This window comes from Aplysia californica, unplaced genomic scaffold, assembly GCF_000002075.1.
Source record: "Aplysia californica isolate F4 #8 unplaced genomic scaffold, AplCal3.0 scaffold00025, whole genome shotgun sequence".
Lineage (NCBI taxonomy): Eukaryota > Metazoa > Mollusca > Gastropoda > Aplysiida > Aplysiidae > Aplysia > Aplysia californica.
In genome coordinates this window covers 408,353-425,520 of record NW_004797295.1, presented here as the reverse complement: position 1 = coordinate 425,520, position 17,168 = coordinate 408,353, and the positions used below count along the sequence as shown (strand labels likewise).

At 39.1% G+C, this 17,168-nt stretch overlaps 1 protein-coding gene across 1 annotated transcript in view; it reads left to right on the top strand.

Moving 5' to 3' along the window:
- Positions 1 to 17,168, top strand: part of LOC101847702 (high mobility group protein 20A) — a 22,805-nt gene extending 5,637 nt beyond the window's left edge. Inside the window, exons 2-13 of the mRNA XM_005091021.3 lie at positions 3,922 to 4,226; positions 6,037 to 6,137; positions 7,189 to 7,307; positions 7,672 to 7,806; positions 9,184 to 9,263; positions 10,565 to 10,688; positions 11,032 to 11,149; positions 11,621 to 11,676; positions 13,701 to 13,806; positions 14,189 to 14,392; positions 15,472 to 15,563; positions 16,313 to 17,168. Of these exons, the coding sequence (XP_005091078.1) occupies positions 3,922 to 4,226; positions 6,037 to 6,137; positions 7,189 to 7,307; positions 7,672 to 7,806; positions 9,184 to 9,263; positions 10,565 to 10,688; positions 11,032 to 11,149; positions 11,621 to 11,676; positions 13,701 to 13,806; positions 14,189 to 14,392; positions 15,472 to 15,563; positions 16,313 to 16,432 (1,560 nt within the window). The 3' untranslated portion in view covers positions 16,433 to 17,168. The remainder of the gene's footprint in view (positions 1 to 3,921; positions 4,227 to 6,036; positions 6,138 to 7,188; positions 7,308 to 7,671; positions 7,807 to 9,183; positions 9,264 to 10,564; positions 10,689 to 11,031; positions 11,150 to 11,620; positions 11,677 to 13,700; positions 13,807 to 14,188; positions 14,393 to 15,471; positions 15,564 to 16,312) is intronic.

Sequence of the window (17,168 nt, the reverse complement as noted above, 5' to 3'; positions counted from 1 at the left end):
GGTCTCAATCTCCATTTTCATGCTTGAAGTTGTTCTTTCTACGGCCCCTGACATGCTATGAACCCGTTTGTTCCCTCTGTACACCACAAAACCCCAGCCACTCCTCTCACCCCTCCTGACTGACCCATCCATGTAGATATCACTGGGTCCTCTGGCTTAAAGTGCTCCTCAATTAACTGTCCTATGTCATTGTCGTTCATGACAGCAGCACATTCCCATCTTTCACGACCCATAGTGATGTGAACGTTGGCCAGGCTTCTCTGCAATCGGGACTCAGTTCAAACCAGTCCTTTCCACTGCATATTTCATCGATGCCACAAACTTTCCTCAAAGAGTCTTCAGCTTTTGCCATTCATGAGCTGCCCCGTTTGATCCTATTTCCTTTGATGCTGCTTAGGTTATCATGCAAAAGGTGCCTCAGGTCTCCCAAAACATTCAAGTACAACTTTGCCTGTGCAACGTTTTATGCCTCACTCTGATGCTGGCCAGGTCTAGGATGTATCTCAAACTGACAACATGGGTGTCCTTTGTGCAACCCAAGTCTGCCCTCATAGCTGCATTCTGTACTCTCTCCAACCTGTCTATCTGAGTCTTGGACAGGGAGAGGATGCCCAGGCCATAGTCTATAACTGACAAAACAACCAGCTTCATTAGGAGAAAAAGAACTCTCTATTGAATTCCCACTGAAACCAAGGTCTTCACTACATTAATGCCACTCTGAGCCCTGACAGCAATATTGTCAATATGTTTTGGGAAAGAAAGTGTCCTGTCCAGAGTGATTCCCAGGTACTTCAACTCATGCTCTCTGTCTATGAGAAAGTGGTCAAACACAATTGGAGGGGTAGGATCTTTCACAATACGGTTGTTGAGTGAGCACCAGATGACTGGTGCTTTGTCTGGATTGATGGCCACATTGTATTCCTCACACCAATCTGCGACCTTGCTCAGCCCGTCCTGTAGCATCCGCCTGACCGCTAGCCTATCACGACCTTATCCGTAGACCATCACATCATCTGCAAAGGTTACGATTCTTCCTGCTCCACTTACACAGATCCTGGCAATTTTGGATGTATATATATATAGTGAGACCCATCATGGACAACTAATATGAGTCAAACAGGATGTTACACACAGACTGATTGATGCCAAGCAGTTCAACAGGGAGGACAAGGAGGTCCAAATTATGGAGTGTGAGGTGATGAAAAGGAAATGGGCACTTGTCAACATCTATGTGGGCAATAACAGTGCCAAGATAGAGAAAGGTTGGGACTTCCTGGAGGAGCTCTGCCAACGGAGTGAAAGGGTGATGATCGTTGGGGACTTCAACGCCAGGAGTGTGACATGGGGAAATGTACAAGATAACATTCAAGGAAAGGTGCTGGAGAAGGCGTTGATAAGGAGCAGCTTTTCCATCCCCAACAGAACACAAACAACAAGGATCGCACAGCGCAATGGAGAGGATGATTCCGACATAGATTTGGCATTGATTACAGCAGGTTCGGAGGTCCTTGCAAAATGGTAGACTCTGTCAGACCATGGAAGCGATCATCTGCCTTGTTCCATAAGTCTACGCGTCCACCAAAATAAGATCATTTCCAGGCCAGGCTAATGTATGAAGTTTTTGCATTGTGTAGAAGCGACTCAAAAAGATCCGCATCCCCCGACGTCAGACCAGCTAAACCTATTTTTAGCCCAGTGTGTTATGATTACGAGAACAACAGACAGCACAAGCGATTTATTTATTTATTTACCACTTTAAAAAACTAAAAAGCAATAAATTATAATTACGGGAAAAATTGTTGGTAAGTTGGGACAATGAGACGAAGAAAAAATAAATAAAAAAGCTGGGACTGGGGTTCGAACCCACGCTCACAAAATAATGTTTGCCTTCAAATGCAGACACGCTGTTCACTCGGCCATCAGAACTTTCATCAGAGAAGGGTAAATTAAGCTTCATATACAGCACTGTTTCAGGAAAGGCAAAGCAACATAATATATTGAGATGTAGATCTGGACTCTAGCCCTAGATCTAGTGGACCGGCAGATAATGTGTGGAGAAAACTAAAAATTGGCAGAAAATTGGAAGCACTAAACATTAGAGAACGTAGATCTAGATCTAGACACGTCCCTAGCTAGGTCTAACCTGGCCTATTTTTAGCTCTCCCGGGAACGAAATGATCTAGATCTAGGTCAAGTGCTTTAATTTCATTTTTTTGGGCTGCTTTTCAGCACAAATCTGCTATTGTACAACATATTATCATGAGATACAACTTTATTGATCATGTAAAGTACAATGAAGAAGCAAAAATGTACTTACAGATGCAAATTTCCTTCCAAAATGAGTCGAATCGAGGCATTCTTAGTCCCCTGTACGACTGACGAAAAAGCGTGCATGCAGGAAAATTGCGTAGTCAGGCAAAGGCAGTCAGTGACTGACAAAAACAAGCTCATTTGCTTGTGAGCTTGGCCTGCAAGTGACAAAAAAGCGCAGTGGACGCGGGGCCTAAAGATAAATTGCCACAAGGGAAAGGATGAAAAATGCAAGATGAAAAAAACAATCGGATATGGAAAAGTTAGAGGCTCTACTGTGCTGCAAAAAATAAGGAGAAAGGCTTGGACATCATGCGCAACTAAATCCAACTTTGTTCAGCCGCCTTATTGGAATCCTGTACTTGAAGAGCTGCGGCTTCAGAAGAGAAGGTAAACAAGAGCATGACATAGGGCGAGGAAGTCAGACAAGGTAACAGACGAGGAGAAGAATACTCCCAGAGAGCGGATGAAAAGAGACCGGGAGCTTTTCAGGGAAAGTGCAAATGAGGCCAAATGGGAACGGTGGGAGCAGTATGTGACCGACGTGTCATCAGAGAACGCACTTCACAGGTTCTGGAAATGGTGCAAGAAAATGAAGGGATTAAAGACAAAGACTGATGTTGGCTCTGTCTGTTAAAGATGAGAACGATAGGCTACTGGAGACAGATGAAGCAAAAGGCTGAGCTTTTCTTGAGAGATACGTCAAGCAGACTCACCAAGGCAACAAGGAAGAGAATGCTAACATCCAGGCAATTATGAAAACTGCTGTGCTAGAGGTGCTGTATGGAGAGGGTGCCACAATACAGGAAGTGAAGCAGGTAATAAGCGGAACGAAGGATAGTGCAGCAGGGCCTGATTGGGTGAGATACAGCCATTTTAAGGACACAGCCTTTCTACTGCTACTCCTTGACTCCTTCTTACAGCTGTCTTTCTGCCACACCCCTGATCTTCTGGTAGGAAAGATCTACACCTAGTCTTCTTGGACAAGGGCGGAAAAACTCGGAGGACCCGTGTGCAAGTTGCGCTCGTTAAAGATCCCTTGGTGGTCTAAAATCGATAAGAGTAGGCTTCGGCCGCCACCAGGGCAAAATTCAAAATTTCCTACCAACGAAAAGTATTTGGTGTGTCCTGCGCGCTCATATGACCTTATGCAGTTGCGAGCGCCGTAAAACACTTACCAAAAAACAACAACAAAAAAACAACAAAGAAACTGGTTTGAAAATCCAAGATGGCTACCACAGAGACCCATTTTTCAGAAAAAATCAACAAATTCACCCTTAGTACATCCTATTTACCTATGAACTTTTTGCACAATTACACGAAAGTGAATAAAAGTCATTCATTTAGAAAATTTTTCCGGGAGTGTACGTCTCCCCTTAAGTCCTAGTCTTGGGTGGTATTTGTGAGTGTGCGGTTTTCCAATCCATCTGAAAACGTCGCTATAAAACGTTGTTCATTGCAGAGACAATAATATTCTCCAATTATAATTTTGATATTCAATACATGTTTTCCCTACTTTTGTGAGTGAAAATTGTGTGAACTTTCTTTTTAATCTATGAATCCTTTGATTTGTTTTCAGAGTAATTTTCAAATAATTCTTTACATTTGCAGGACCGCTGCATTATTATGGACAATGACTTGCTTACCGTGGCCTCAGCTGGTCTGTCTTTGACGAACCACAATGAAGAGGAATCGTCAGATGTTGTGGGACTTCATGTCCTGACTGCTGATGGTGTAAATGGAGCTGCTGATGGCATCATAGGAACCCTACCCTCTGAGGATTGTGGCCAGCCAGTAATTGCTGTGCCTGCTCTCACTACTGATATCACTGCGTCAGCCATTGGAAAGGATGGAGAGATAACGCTGAATTCATCTTTCATTCCAGAGAATGCTATTCTTATGGAGACACCAAGAGGGTAATAATGTGTGCCTCATCATTCTCCACTCTCTTTCTATCCTTTCATACTTCTATTCTGAAATGCAAAATGTATTTCTTCTAGACCTAGCTGCCTTGTGTCCAGAAAGCTTTGACAGAGGGTCACTATTTCATAATCAACAAGTTTCAAAAGATGTCAATACAATATGTTTTGTTATTATTAAAGATCAGTACATTCCATTAGGTTGGCAAATTTTAGTACTCTTTTCAGAATGTCTTGCTCTTCGAGCTTGTTTAGGCAAGCATAATGTTGCTCAAAAGTTAGTGAAACTGTTCTCATTTTCTTTACTGATACTGTTGATACAAATTTTTACTTTGCTAGAACATCATGTTTTCTCAGTGAAAATTAATCCATACTGGAAACTCAAAATTTTGTTCCTCCTAGAACTTGTTATTTTGTGTTCATAAAAATACAGGGTGATCCAAAGAAACACTGTACAACTTAAAAAAAAATAAATTTTCCTCCACACTAAAGTTTTGCATCTCAAATTTGTACACAACATTTGGAAGTCTAAAGGAATTTGCCTTATATTCATTTTTGATAAATCCAACGAATAATTTTGCTCTACATAACGCGTTAAAAAACAACCCATTTTCAGCTATGTCCCCATTTTTGTAGCTTGACATACTAGTTTGCTTTTGGCTTACCTCTAAAAATCCCAACGATTGCATCATATGGCAAACTACAGCTGTCTAACAGGTGAACAGAAGTTTTCAGATAGTTTTTCTTGTTTCCTTTGCCTGCTGAGATCACAGTTAAGATCAGTAAAGATCAGAGAGCTTTTTGTATTGAACATTTCCTCACCATTAATTCATTTCGTAAGTTTCGCACAAGGTACTGAAATAATGTTCACCCTAGAAGTGCTCAGCGTTTCACTGGAAGTAACCCGCCAAAAATGCCCTGCCGCCATGGCCGATCAGTTGTAAACATGGGGGTTTGGCAGGGGGATATCAGCTGAGATACCCGAGATGTATATCTGCTACTGAAAAATGACCATTTACGGCTCAACAGATGATAAAAGGCATATAAAACCATATCTTTTCTTAAAGCTGATAGAATGAGCCATTCTAAAATGATAAGCGATCAAATAAATACAAACAAAGCGCAAAACACGATAAACTCAACAATTAGTACTTCAGCATGGCGAAACAAGTGATAACACATAGCGTGTAGTCCCTCAGCTGGACCGCGTCACTTTATCGATCGATATCTCGGCCAAGAGACTCTCCACTATTTATAACTTTGGCCTGTAATTTACTACGTCATTTTCCATATAAGGAATACTGAAATTTTCCATTGAAAAAGGTCAGCGTCTATGCCCTCCACTATTTATAACTTTGGCCTGTAATTTACTACGTCATTTTCCATGTAAGGAATACTGAAATTTTCCTTTGAAAAAGGTCAGCGTCTGTGCCCTTTATATAGGGGCCTGCGCGCTTCCCAATTGAAGTAGGTCAGCCCTATATATAGGGCCTGTGCGCTTCCCGGGTAGCCCGGCTCATGCCCTTTATACAGGGCCTGCGCGCTTCCAGGGTTAAAGTGTCCTTAAGGAATTCTTTGATGTCAAAGTTTTCTTTGATTTCAGTTTTCGAAAATAAATTTATTCTTTGTAAATTTTATGTCAAACAAATTCCTTTTGAATGAATTATATCTGTTCCGAATTACACCATTGTAATACAAATTTTGTGCGAGATATTTAGAAAAAAAGTTTTACAGTTTTTTAAAAATCACCCCCTACTTTAATGTTTGTTCTATATTCTTTATTCATGTATATATTTCTTATAAACAGATTGATGTTAACAGTGTCTGATAATATTGGGAGTTTAGCGTACAATGACGAAAATTCCCCTCATGATGGAAATTCGCGGCAGTTGCTTTCATGTATACCAGGTGAGGAATATTTATACTTGATGCTAGAGTATTTTTTAAGTTGCTAGTAGAGCTCCTTGCGAGTGTGATCCTACAGCAGCGGAATGAATTCTGTACCATCGTTGCCTTGGGGTATAAGATAAATTTATACATGATGGCTCAAACATGTGTAGAAGGTTGGTTCAAATCCAAGCAAACATACAAATGTAATTATATTAGAATCTGGTAATCGTTTAGTTGTCATGTCATTTCAGAAAATGTTACATTTTCAGAACATTCCAGTAACCAATCTTAAAAGAAAAACTACAGTCAAACCTGTAAATTGGTACCTATTGGTCAACAGTGGGAGGGGCCTACGCAACATGATCAGTTGGAGGGACTACCTAACAACAACGACAGGTTATTGGATTGTGACAGCTCGCCAACAACGCCAGGGGCCAACGCATAATTTATAACAAAACGTAATGGAGTCACTAAGGTGGCCATCTAAGACAGGAGTTATTGTTTGGTGTTATAGGGGTTGTGTGTTAGAATATGGTGGCCCCGGCCGCATTAGACAGGTGCCCATTTTACACAGTTAAATTATATAGAAAAAACGCTAGGGGGGAAATGGAAAGTGGCCGTTTGTACAGGTGGCCGTCTTATAGAGATGGCTGTCGGGGCAGGTTCGACTGTACTTTCTCTTCGAAGTTGCTTTTTCAGCATGGTTCAAGGTCCGTTTGTTTTATGAAATGAAATGTGCTTTGAAGTGCACAATATGTAGTTCTGGATTTTAAATACAATCACAAAACGGTGCTGGAGTAGATATTTATAGTTTTGAGCCCTGTTTTCTTCCTTCATGTCCTCTTTTTTTTCCCACACTAGATGTCGAGTGGCAAACATTTCCTGATCATCTATTTATTTCTGTCTTCTTCATTTGAACATCTTTCAGTTGTTGTGGCTGTCTACAGGAAAGTGACAAACACGCACAAGTTGTTTAGAACATGCAATACCGCAGACCACATACAAAAATAATACATTGGGTCCTAGATATTCTAATGAAATCATTGATCTTTCTCCACTCTTGTTTCAGTGTCATTATTCAGTGCTTGTGATAGCACTGTTGATGTGGACACTGCATCAGGTTACAATGACATGGACATGAAAGGTGCACTGCAGGATGACTCTGTTGGATTGACTTCTCATTTACAGGTTAGAAGCCTATGCATTAAAAGAAAAATAGTGAGGAGAAATGACCTCAGTTATGACATTATGATTTTTCAAATTAAACATTGAAATTGGGTTTCTTTCAAATTATTTGAAGGACCATGCAAACTATGAAATACAGTTGCAGTTCATGATGTATGACTATAGTGGAACTGAATCGATAACAACAACTATGTACAGCGGAAATGGGTCTTTTTTCAAAATTTTTAACAGTCCACTTCAATTTGGACAGTAAAAATTTTTTTTTTATAACAAAATCAAAATTAGCTTTCAAAGGACATTGACAGGACATGCATAATAGGCAGACGATACAAAATGCATCAAATTGCACATTTGTATTTTACTGTAGGATGACAGCAGTGGGATTCAAGAAAGACTCCACAGTGATGCAGATGTTGGAACACAACTACAGACCGACATGTCTAGTGTGATTGCAGATCCACAGATGCCTCTGACTGATGAAACCACAGAAGTCTGCACAACAGTATGTTATTTTCACCTAAAGATGCTCTGCCACATCTCATAAAATGTACTAGCTACTTGCTGCTGGAGTTGTGCTCACCGACTCTCTCTTCATTTTAGTGTTTGCTTAATGCAGCCATGGATCAGAGGCAAGAACCACAGGACTGATTCCTTTTTCCCTTTTTTGACATTGTAACTTTATTCATAAAGTTAAGAATTTGAAATATGATGGAGATGATCCTCATCCTCCTCCGCCTCCTCCTCCTCCTCCTCCTCCTCCTCCTTCTTCGGGTGCTGAAACAGACATCTGCTTTTATGATTCACTTCTCATTCCTCTGTTTGGATGCTCCAAAATAAACCAACAATACTATCGTGGTCTTTACTCGTCATCCTTCTGTTCAAATTATCCAAGTTATTCTTGGTCTACCTAGTACTTCTATTTTTTATGTAAGAGGAAAGTATGTAAGGCCTTTATGTCAAGTCAAGTGTCCGAAGAACAGCATTTGTCTCTTCGTAATTAGTATCAATAGTGACTGTCCCTCTCTGGCTTTTTTCAGCACCACCTGTTTGATTTCTTTTCCTTCCATGAATATCTAAAGTCACCAAAGCAACCACATTTTAGTTGCCTTGCCTTTAGTATCATGTCGCGGTGGATTCTGGGGCTTGTCAATTTTTGGGCATATGGAGTTATTGGTATCGTTTCAAATTTTAAAAATTTATCTGGCTTACGATGAAAAAAATAACCATTGATCTTGAATAGAAGTGAAGATATTTGTGATTGCAGGATATGGGGCTTGCCTGGTTTCAGAAGTTAACTAGCGAGAAAATGGCCATCAAAGTTTGGTGAGTTCCAAGGCTGTAATGTCCTTGGAAACTGCAAATGTAGATTTTGTGTGCTTTTGGTCAACATTTTTCAGTAAAAAATCCACACAGAAATGTGTTTCTAGATGGACATTAAAGGTGTTAAGACAAAAAAAAAGAAAAATTGATAAAAATTCCTCTAGTAGCAGGAAATGACCTGTTTCTTAGATTTCATTATTTTTACAAGCACCCAATTTCACCAACTATTTTCACTGTCTTTAGTAGATATCCAGCTTTGACTGTGGTATAAAAGGGCTGACCACATATGGCCTTATTCTTACTGTCGTTGAGGTGTTTCTATTTTTCGGGATTGGATTCATTTTATTGAAACTTCTTTGTATGGGTCCCTCAGGTGGTTTTTTATGGTCTTTTAAAATAAACAAATAAATCTTCTAAGTGATTAAACTTACAAGGACATCTTACAGTGTAACTTTTTATTTGTCAAATACATCATAAACTCTTCCAATAGTTCTTTTTGTTGTTGTTTACTTTTGTTATATCTATATTTTTTTGACTTTTTGCTCCTTCCTCCTTTCAGAAACGAAAAGGTGGCTGGCCAAAAGGTAAAAAACGGAAAAAAGAGCCTGTTGTTATGGGACCCAGAGCCCCACTCACTGGGTATGTCGTGTTTTTGTTTACCTTACTGGTCTGTTTATTAATGGGATGCAATGCAATTGTCCTGATTATTTCCTCTTACTTGCTGTAGAACATTTTCAGTTCAGCTATAGTTCATCTACTTTTCTTTCTAGTAGCTGAGAACAACGATGGCATGGTTGAATTTGTCAAAGATTTTGAAGCTTTGTTCAGCAATAGGAGAGCAAACAAAAATTGGTGAACACACTGAACTTTAAGGAAATTAAATATCTGTCCAGATTGCACGTTATTTCGTAACTGAAAGTGGGTTTTTTTTCTGTTTGGATGAGTGTATCTATAGAGCGTATCTCTCCCTATAATCTGAAACTAGTTTTAAAAATGAATTAAAGTTCGTCTGTGAGTCAAGTATGTGTGAGTCTCCAAGAGGCTTCCTGATGGCTAAACCCTTTTTCTTCACATGAGCTCAGTGAGATGTGCCATAAATTGTCAGTTAATGTTACATGTATGATATCCTAGTCTGTTTCCTTAACAATTTGTCCGTCTGTCTGTCTGTCTGTCTGTCTGTCTGTCTGTCTGTCTGTCTGTCTGTCTGTCTGTCTGTCTGTCTGTCTGTCTGTCTCCCTCCCTCCCTCTTGTAGCTTTAATTACTGGTAATGTATGTTTTACAGCTTTACAAGACTTTTCTGAATTAAAAAATGTGGCCTAGAGGTTAAGGTTCGCCTCTCATTACATGGGTCGTGGGTTCGAATCCAGATAGCGACGGAAATTTTACTTCTCTAAATTGTCTCCTTTCACCCCCTTTCCTGCTCTCAAGCAATGGTCTGTTGTTTGCTTTCTTCTCCATTTTCTGCCCCCACCCCCTCACCTCCTTTGCCCCTCCTCTGGCCTTCTGACTCTTTCTGCAGCCTTTCCACCGGTTCTCCTTGGCTCCTTCTTACTGCTGTCTTTCAGCCACACCCCTGATCTTCTGGTAGGAAAGGTCTGCCTCTAGCCTCCTTAGACAAGGGAGAAAAACCTCGGAGGTCCCATGTGCAAGTTGCGCACGTTAAAGATCCCTTGGTGGTCCAAAATCGAAAAGAGTAGGCTTTGGCCACCACTCGGGCAAAATTCAAAACATCCTACCTACTGAAAATGTTTGATGTGTCCCGCACGCTCATATGACCTTGTGCAGTTGCAAGCGCCGTAAAAAAAAAAGAAATGTATGTGAAATGAATATTCTGCTATTTGGCTACATTGAATCCCTGCTTTTTATTTGAATTTGAAAAGTGTTTAATTAACACAGAGCAAAAACTGACCCTGTTTTTGACCAACTTTCCGGCTTGTAGGTATGTGTTGTATGCCATGGATCGGCGGAGAGAAATCAAGGAAAATCATCCTGAAATCAGCTTTCCAGAGGTGACAAAGATACTTGGGCAGGAATGGAGCTCTCTGGCACCAGATGTCAAGGAGGTAATATTTGATCATGTTTTGTAAGCAACACATATTCTAGAGTGCCATGGACCAAAAATGCATGGTATTATTATTAATAAAAAAATTGTTTAAGAATTTACACTTTTGCTTTTACACTTACAAAATGAAGTCAGTAAAGAGCTGTGTGTTGAAAGAAATGTAGTGACTGGAAAGTTTTGTTGTATTGTCAAATACCTGATTTGAATTTCAGAGTAATTTTACCAAATGTGAGTTACGTGTGACTTTTATACTGATATTTTGATTCCCTTTGGTGTAAAGGTGTTACTGTTTTTAAGAGGATGAGATAATATCTAAAATTACACAAATGTTTGCTTCTGTTCAGAAATACCTGGCAGCTGCTGAGGCAGACAAGAAAAGATACAGAGAGGAACTTAAGGCATTCAAGTCTTCGGACACTTATCAAGAAACAATACGTAAAAAGATCTTGCTGCAGAATGGTGGTGAGTTGTATTATCGATTGTCAAGTGTTTTTAATTATTATGATAAATCGAGGGCTTGTTTGTAGTGGTAAAACTAAATATTCAAGAAAAGTATGAAAACTAACGTTTTTTGTCATCTAAATGTCAGTCAGTTATACAATCACTTAAAAGTCTTCAGATTTCTTTTGTAGATGATTTGTATGTAAGTCATCAAACTTTTTCATAGATTTAGTTAATCAATAAGCGGAATAACTGCTGTTTAAGAAGTTTATGTTTTGCTTTAAAAATAAATGTCTAATTTAGATATTAATCTTTTTAGACATAGAAGATCATAGCTGAGACTAATTCTCTTTCTTGCCTAAATGTAATTGTCTATTCCTTAAGTATTGATTCCCCCCCCCCCTCACCCCGAGTCATATTCAGTTTGTTTTAGACCTTTTTGATGTCTTGTCTGCCAACCTGTCTACAACTTACTTCCATTTTTGTGTACAGGCAGTGTACCAAGTGACCAAGAGAATGCTGACATTTTATCATGTGTGGATGATGAGGTAAACACCTGTTTTATCACAATTTGTTGACTTAAGCTGGGTTTTTTTTTTGCGAAGGAATTCATGCTATTCTATTGACTGAGCGCTGTGTACGGAGGTCTGGTGTAGCAAACAGGGGCTCCGCTGTTGCAAGCAGGAGACCCAAGTTAGATTCTTGAGTAGTGAAAAATCTTTATCGAGTATCTTGGGCTGTCTGCTGGGATGTTGCATCCCTCTCAATCCGGGTTGGCCCAGACGCGCAAGGTTGGGAGCCTACCCCCTAAATGATCTAAATTGTTTTGATTGGGTCGTAAAAACGCGTATGTTAAAAAAAAGCATAGTGTAAAGGAAACTTTTCAAATTATATCATGCATCACAAAGTCACTGAAAAATGCTTTACTCTCATTGACTATGTTTTACAGGGTGAATGAAAGAAATTAGCGCTACCATTACTTAGTTTTCTTTTGACTGCAACAATGTTTGCTTTCAAAATACAGTGGAAACCTGATATAACAGGGATGGTGGGAGTAGAGAAAATGTCCTGTTATATCCGATCCCTGTTAAATCAGAAATGCAAGGAAAGTAAGCATTTGTGGACTAAACCAGCTGTACTTATTCACGGGTAGTAGTTTCCTTTGCCACAAGTACCCACGAACAGGGGTTTTGGCACCAACTTTCTCCTTGCCTCCTTAAACCACTTCAGAAGAGCTTGGTCCACAGCATTTGCATCGGGTAGTCTCATCTTCTTTCGATCCGGAGCAAACTTTCCATTGGAGTATGCTGCCACTATCTTCTCTCTATCCTTGATAACGGTGTCAATCGACCCTTGTGGAGTGTCGAACTAACGACAAATCTTTGCCAGTGGAGCTTGCTTTTTGTCAACAGCCTGGATTACTTCGTATTTTTTGTCAATTTGAAAGGCATTTTCTCTTGCGCTTGACCTCGTTGGTGGCAGTAGACACATTACTCGTTTGTGTTGCTAGGTATAGGGCTAGATCGAGGTCTGCAGCACACCGCAGCCCTCTCTCGCTTCACACGCTGCCTGTGCTTGCAGTGGCATGGCTTGCATGGCCTTGCTCCATCACTGCCTTACTCTCTCTCTCTCTCTCTCTCTCTCTCTCTCTCTCTCTCTCTCTCTCTCTCTCTCTCTCTCTCTCTCTCTCTCCACATTGTTAACGAGCCTTTGTCCCTGCTATAACCGGTTGGGCTCTGATGAGGCCCTGTTATTGCCGATAACTTTTAATAGAGACAAAGAGTAGGAAAAATCGGATTTAAAAAATCCCTGTTATTACCGGATCCCTGTTATTACCGGGCCTGTTATATATGGTTTTCACTGTAGAAAATAACTATGTCAACTGGTCAAAAGTATGAATATTGATTAATGGAATTGATTCTTGTGCTGCAGAGATGCGGCACAGTTTATTAATGAGGGTTTTTGCCCAACTGGAGCCCGCTCGGTGGAGTTACAAAACAGACCTTTTTTGACAAGAGTAATTTATTGTGCCAGACCTTGAGTAAATTTTATAATTTTGACTTTAAAAAAACCTTTTGTACATTTTTCAGCAAGAAAAAGATTGGTTTTCTTTTTTGCCTATTTTGTCTAGTAGTGTCCAGCAAAGAGGCATTGTTACGAAACATTTGACACATATCTTTTTTAAGGTAAAGTGAACATAGACATGGTATGCGGTTTTTTTTCAAGTTTCTGATACATGAGGTTGTACAAAGAATAACAAGAGGTTGTACACAGAATAAAGAATGGAAACAAAGCTTAAGATATAGCAGTGTACTTGAAAGATGTATTATGTGATAAAATGATGAGCATGTGGTAACTAGTGCCCTTTCAGCAACTGTACTGAGTGATTCTTTTGTTTCTATGAAGGAGTTCAGAGGGAACCATAATGAAAGGAGAAGAGGGGAGGACTTGAACAAAATTCACTTTTTAATGTTTTCTTTTGTTTTTCAGTTTAGGGAGATCTTAAAGCTGTATTTGCAAAATAAATTTCTGAGGAATTTATTAATGGAAATAATTTTTGTCTTGTCCAAAGGATAACTCGGATGAGCTTCATTGTAAAGTCTGTGATGTGTACTTCAGTTCCTTGCACAATAAACGGGAACACATGTATGGAAGGACCCATCTGCAAGCAGTAACAGGTATACTATTCTTTTGTATTATTTAACCATATCAGTTATAACAAGAAATAGGGTACTTAGTTCATTTCTCTTCTTCTTTTGATTCACCTTACGGTACTGCTTTACACATTTTCTTTTTTTTTTTGCTTTGACAGAAAAGTCCTTGACTTAACTTCTGAAGAGCAGAGAATTCGATATATTTTAATTCATCATTTTTTCTGTAAACCCCTTCACTGCTTTGTCGACGTAGGACTTGTGTCTGCTCAAACATGCCTCTGTGTGCTACAATGATGCAGCCACCATGTCCTGCAGTGTTGCTGTTTTGTTTCATTCCCTGCCAAAGTCTCATTTGCTTTTATAATACTTACCCTTGAAAGCTCATTTATTCAACTTCCACAAACAGGTGCTGTTGAGAAAGAAATCCTGAGGCAGCAGCAAGAGGAACAGGCCATGATGGACGGGGCTCTGGTCGTGTCCGAGGAGACTCAGGACGAGTTCCACCCTGCGCTACAGACCAGCAATAGTAATGACGGCAGCTTTGCAAGTACCAGCTCCGGACCAGTGGATATCCATGGTTTCATGATGGAATTTATCCAGAAGAATTATGGTGAGCTAATTCCTATGGTTGAGAGTTATATTCATGTGTCTTTGAATACATTTTCTTTCGAATTACAGTCTGGTCCCAATAGACCATTCTCAACAAAAAAAAAAGATAAAAAAGAGGAGACACATGTTAACATGTTAAAAATGTGCTCTCAAAATTTGAACATTCATCTTTTCCTTATTTCGAGGGCTGCACACATGGAGAAGGTTATGTGAATGTGGGAAGGAATCGGGGGAGTCACTGTTACAAAAATGTAAATATTTTTGTTAGGCCTAATTCTTAACCCCTGCATTGCCTTATGATGTATCTAGTACGACAAGAAAATGTGAAATTTTTAGCTTTGTGCCATACCATGGGTGTCATGGAAGTTGGCAAACTTTGCTGTGCCTGGTTGCCTGTTTGACTTTATATGTACATCCCACTAATCATCAGGTTCTAATTCCTCTTACAAAGATTTAGCTACAAGCACTGTGGGTCTTATTCGAATATAAGAAAATGTGCACATCGGTAGCAAATTTGCAAGTATTAATTTACTGCAAGGCTTGCAAGGGAGTGATTAACACAGGTGTATTATTGTGGTCGAACTTGTGCTGTGGCAAATAGTAAACACCTAAATGGTTAAAAATTGAAGCAAATTTCACCTTATGTCTTAGATTTGCAAGTTTAAAAAAATTATGGGGATTATAAGGAATGAGGAAAGTGATACCATCAAAGACCCGGCGTCCAAATATATGTCACAAGTGAGCTCAATCTAGACAGCGAGTTCACAACTCTGAGATGTGAGACTGCTGTCCTGATTAACGAGCTTAGCTGAAAATCAGTGCTATCAGAAGGAGTTCATAGCCCCCTGGCAACAAAGGGGTTAGCTAATTCCTAATTCTAAGCAGTTTACTTTTCACATGCTCAGAAAATCTTTCCAAATTCTAGATGATAAAGAGTCATAAAGTTTATGATATTTTTCATTTTTTTATGCCTTTTTCTGTTTCTTGGTAGATTTCTTTTTTCCCATTTTGTATCACTTTGTAGAGTATTGTATAGACCACAGCTGAACTGATGGCTACTTGTTGTACTTTTTTTTTCAGAGAGGGAACAAGAAATCTCAGTGCTCAAAAAATGTTTGAACAAGTCATTGCAAGATAATGTTGCCATGTGCAAAGAGATTCAAACTTTACAAGTAAGTAGTGAGATTCAAATTTGCTTTTTGTATGTTTTTGTGTACTTTTCGTCTCTTTTTTTCTATCGTCTCTGAGGTTGTTTAAAATTCTTAGTTTTGATATGGTGAATGAATAGGGCTAACCTGTCAGTGATGCGGCACTGCTGTTGGTATGCCAGAGAGTGTTGGCAGTCTAGATCTCCTGACATTGCTCTCCTGGGTGCTGATATCTGCCTTGCATATTATGAAGTTTATATCATTAAACTACAATACTGTCGTACGCTGACAAAACGCCTTTTTTAAAATTCACAGCAGTTTCGAGGTAAAGAGGCTTTTTCCTTTTTGTCAACGTAACTATTATAAAAAATTGTTCTTCGGAAATTTGAATTCTAACTTATTCAAAAACTAGTCGCAGTTTCACTTTAATTTTTCTCTCATAAGTAGGGTAAATGATCAGGCTTTCGATTTAGCAAGTAAAAAAATCTGGTATCAAAAAGGAAAAAAGGCGTTTTGTCAGCTTATGGCAGAGTAGCATAATGTAACTCCGACAAGAGCCATTCTTTCCTTGTGTATGTCAAGATGACAGGGCCTTGTTCCCTGATTTTAAAAACTGTTGTTTAGATCTCTGTCTTGAACATCTCAGAATATGGTTCATGTGTCACAGAGAGACTATGTCTGTAAAATCACAGATCAAAGTTTTACATTATAAAAGTATGTTTTTTTTATCATTGCGAAGTGTCGATAACTTATTCTTCCTTTTCTCAATTCAGGAGTTTCAAGTAAAGCTGGAAGAAGAAATTCAAACTCTCACCTCCACTACGTCTTCCTTGATTGTGCAAAATGATGCTTTGAAAATGGTGCCTACACTGTTTGGTATTATTAATTTGTGACTTTCGATGTTATGATCTCGGTGAAATTTTGATGATCTAGTCTCTCACTCAGAGTGTAGGGTGAGTTATGAAAGTGTGTGTAAAGTTATGCAGTGTGTCACTGACTGTTTTTATTTGGGGAAAGTCATAAGTCGATATTAAATATTGTTAGTATTGCCAATAATTTGTATATATTGATTTATTCCTGGCCAGTTTTGCAGAAAACTCTCAATATAGAGTGAGAAAATATTTGTCCTTTGAAAACACTCCTTTTTTCTACAGATGTAATAGTAACTTTAAAGCGGACGCAATCTAGCAAAATTCCTGGTGGACCAATATTGTAAAGTAAAATACATTTGTGTGGGTCTGGATTTTTTAAGATATTCAGATTACATGCAGCACCAGTAATTTATGGAGGTGATACCCGTAGATTTTCAGATATGTGCATTGTTTTGATCAGGGGAAGGAACGTTATTTGTAAATAGGGATGTTTCTGTGCAATATCATCTTAGAATTGGAGTCAGGATTCTAGCAGAAGGTGAACATTATGAAATTATTTCGGATTCTTAGTGTGCTAGTATAATCATTGTCATTGCATTTTGATTAATTCATTGTCAACAGGATTTAATTTTATGGCCCGTTAGACTCTTGAGTACCCTTTGGAATTACTCAGCTTGTGTTTAATGACATTGTCAGCATGTTTTGTTTACCTGTTGTAAGGCTTTGATCAGAAAATCATTTTATTTGTGAAAGCATG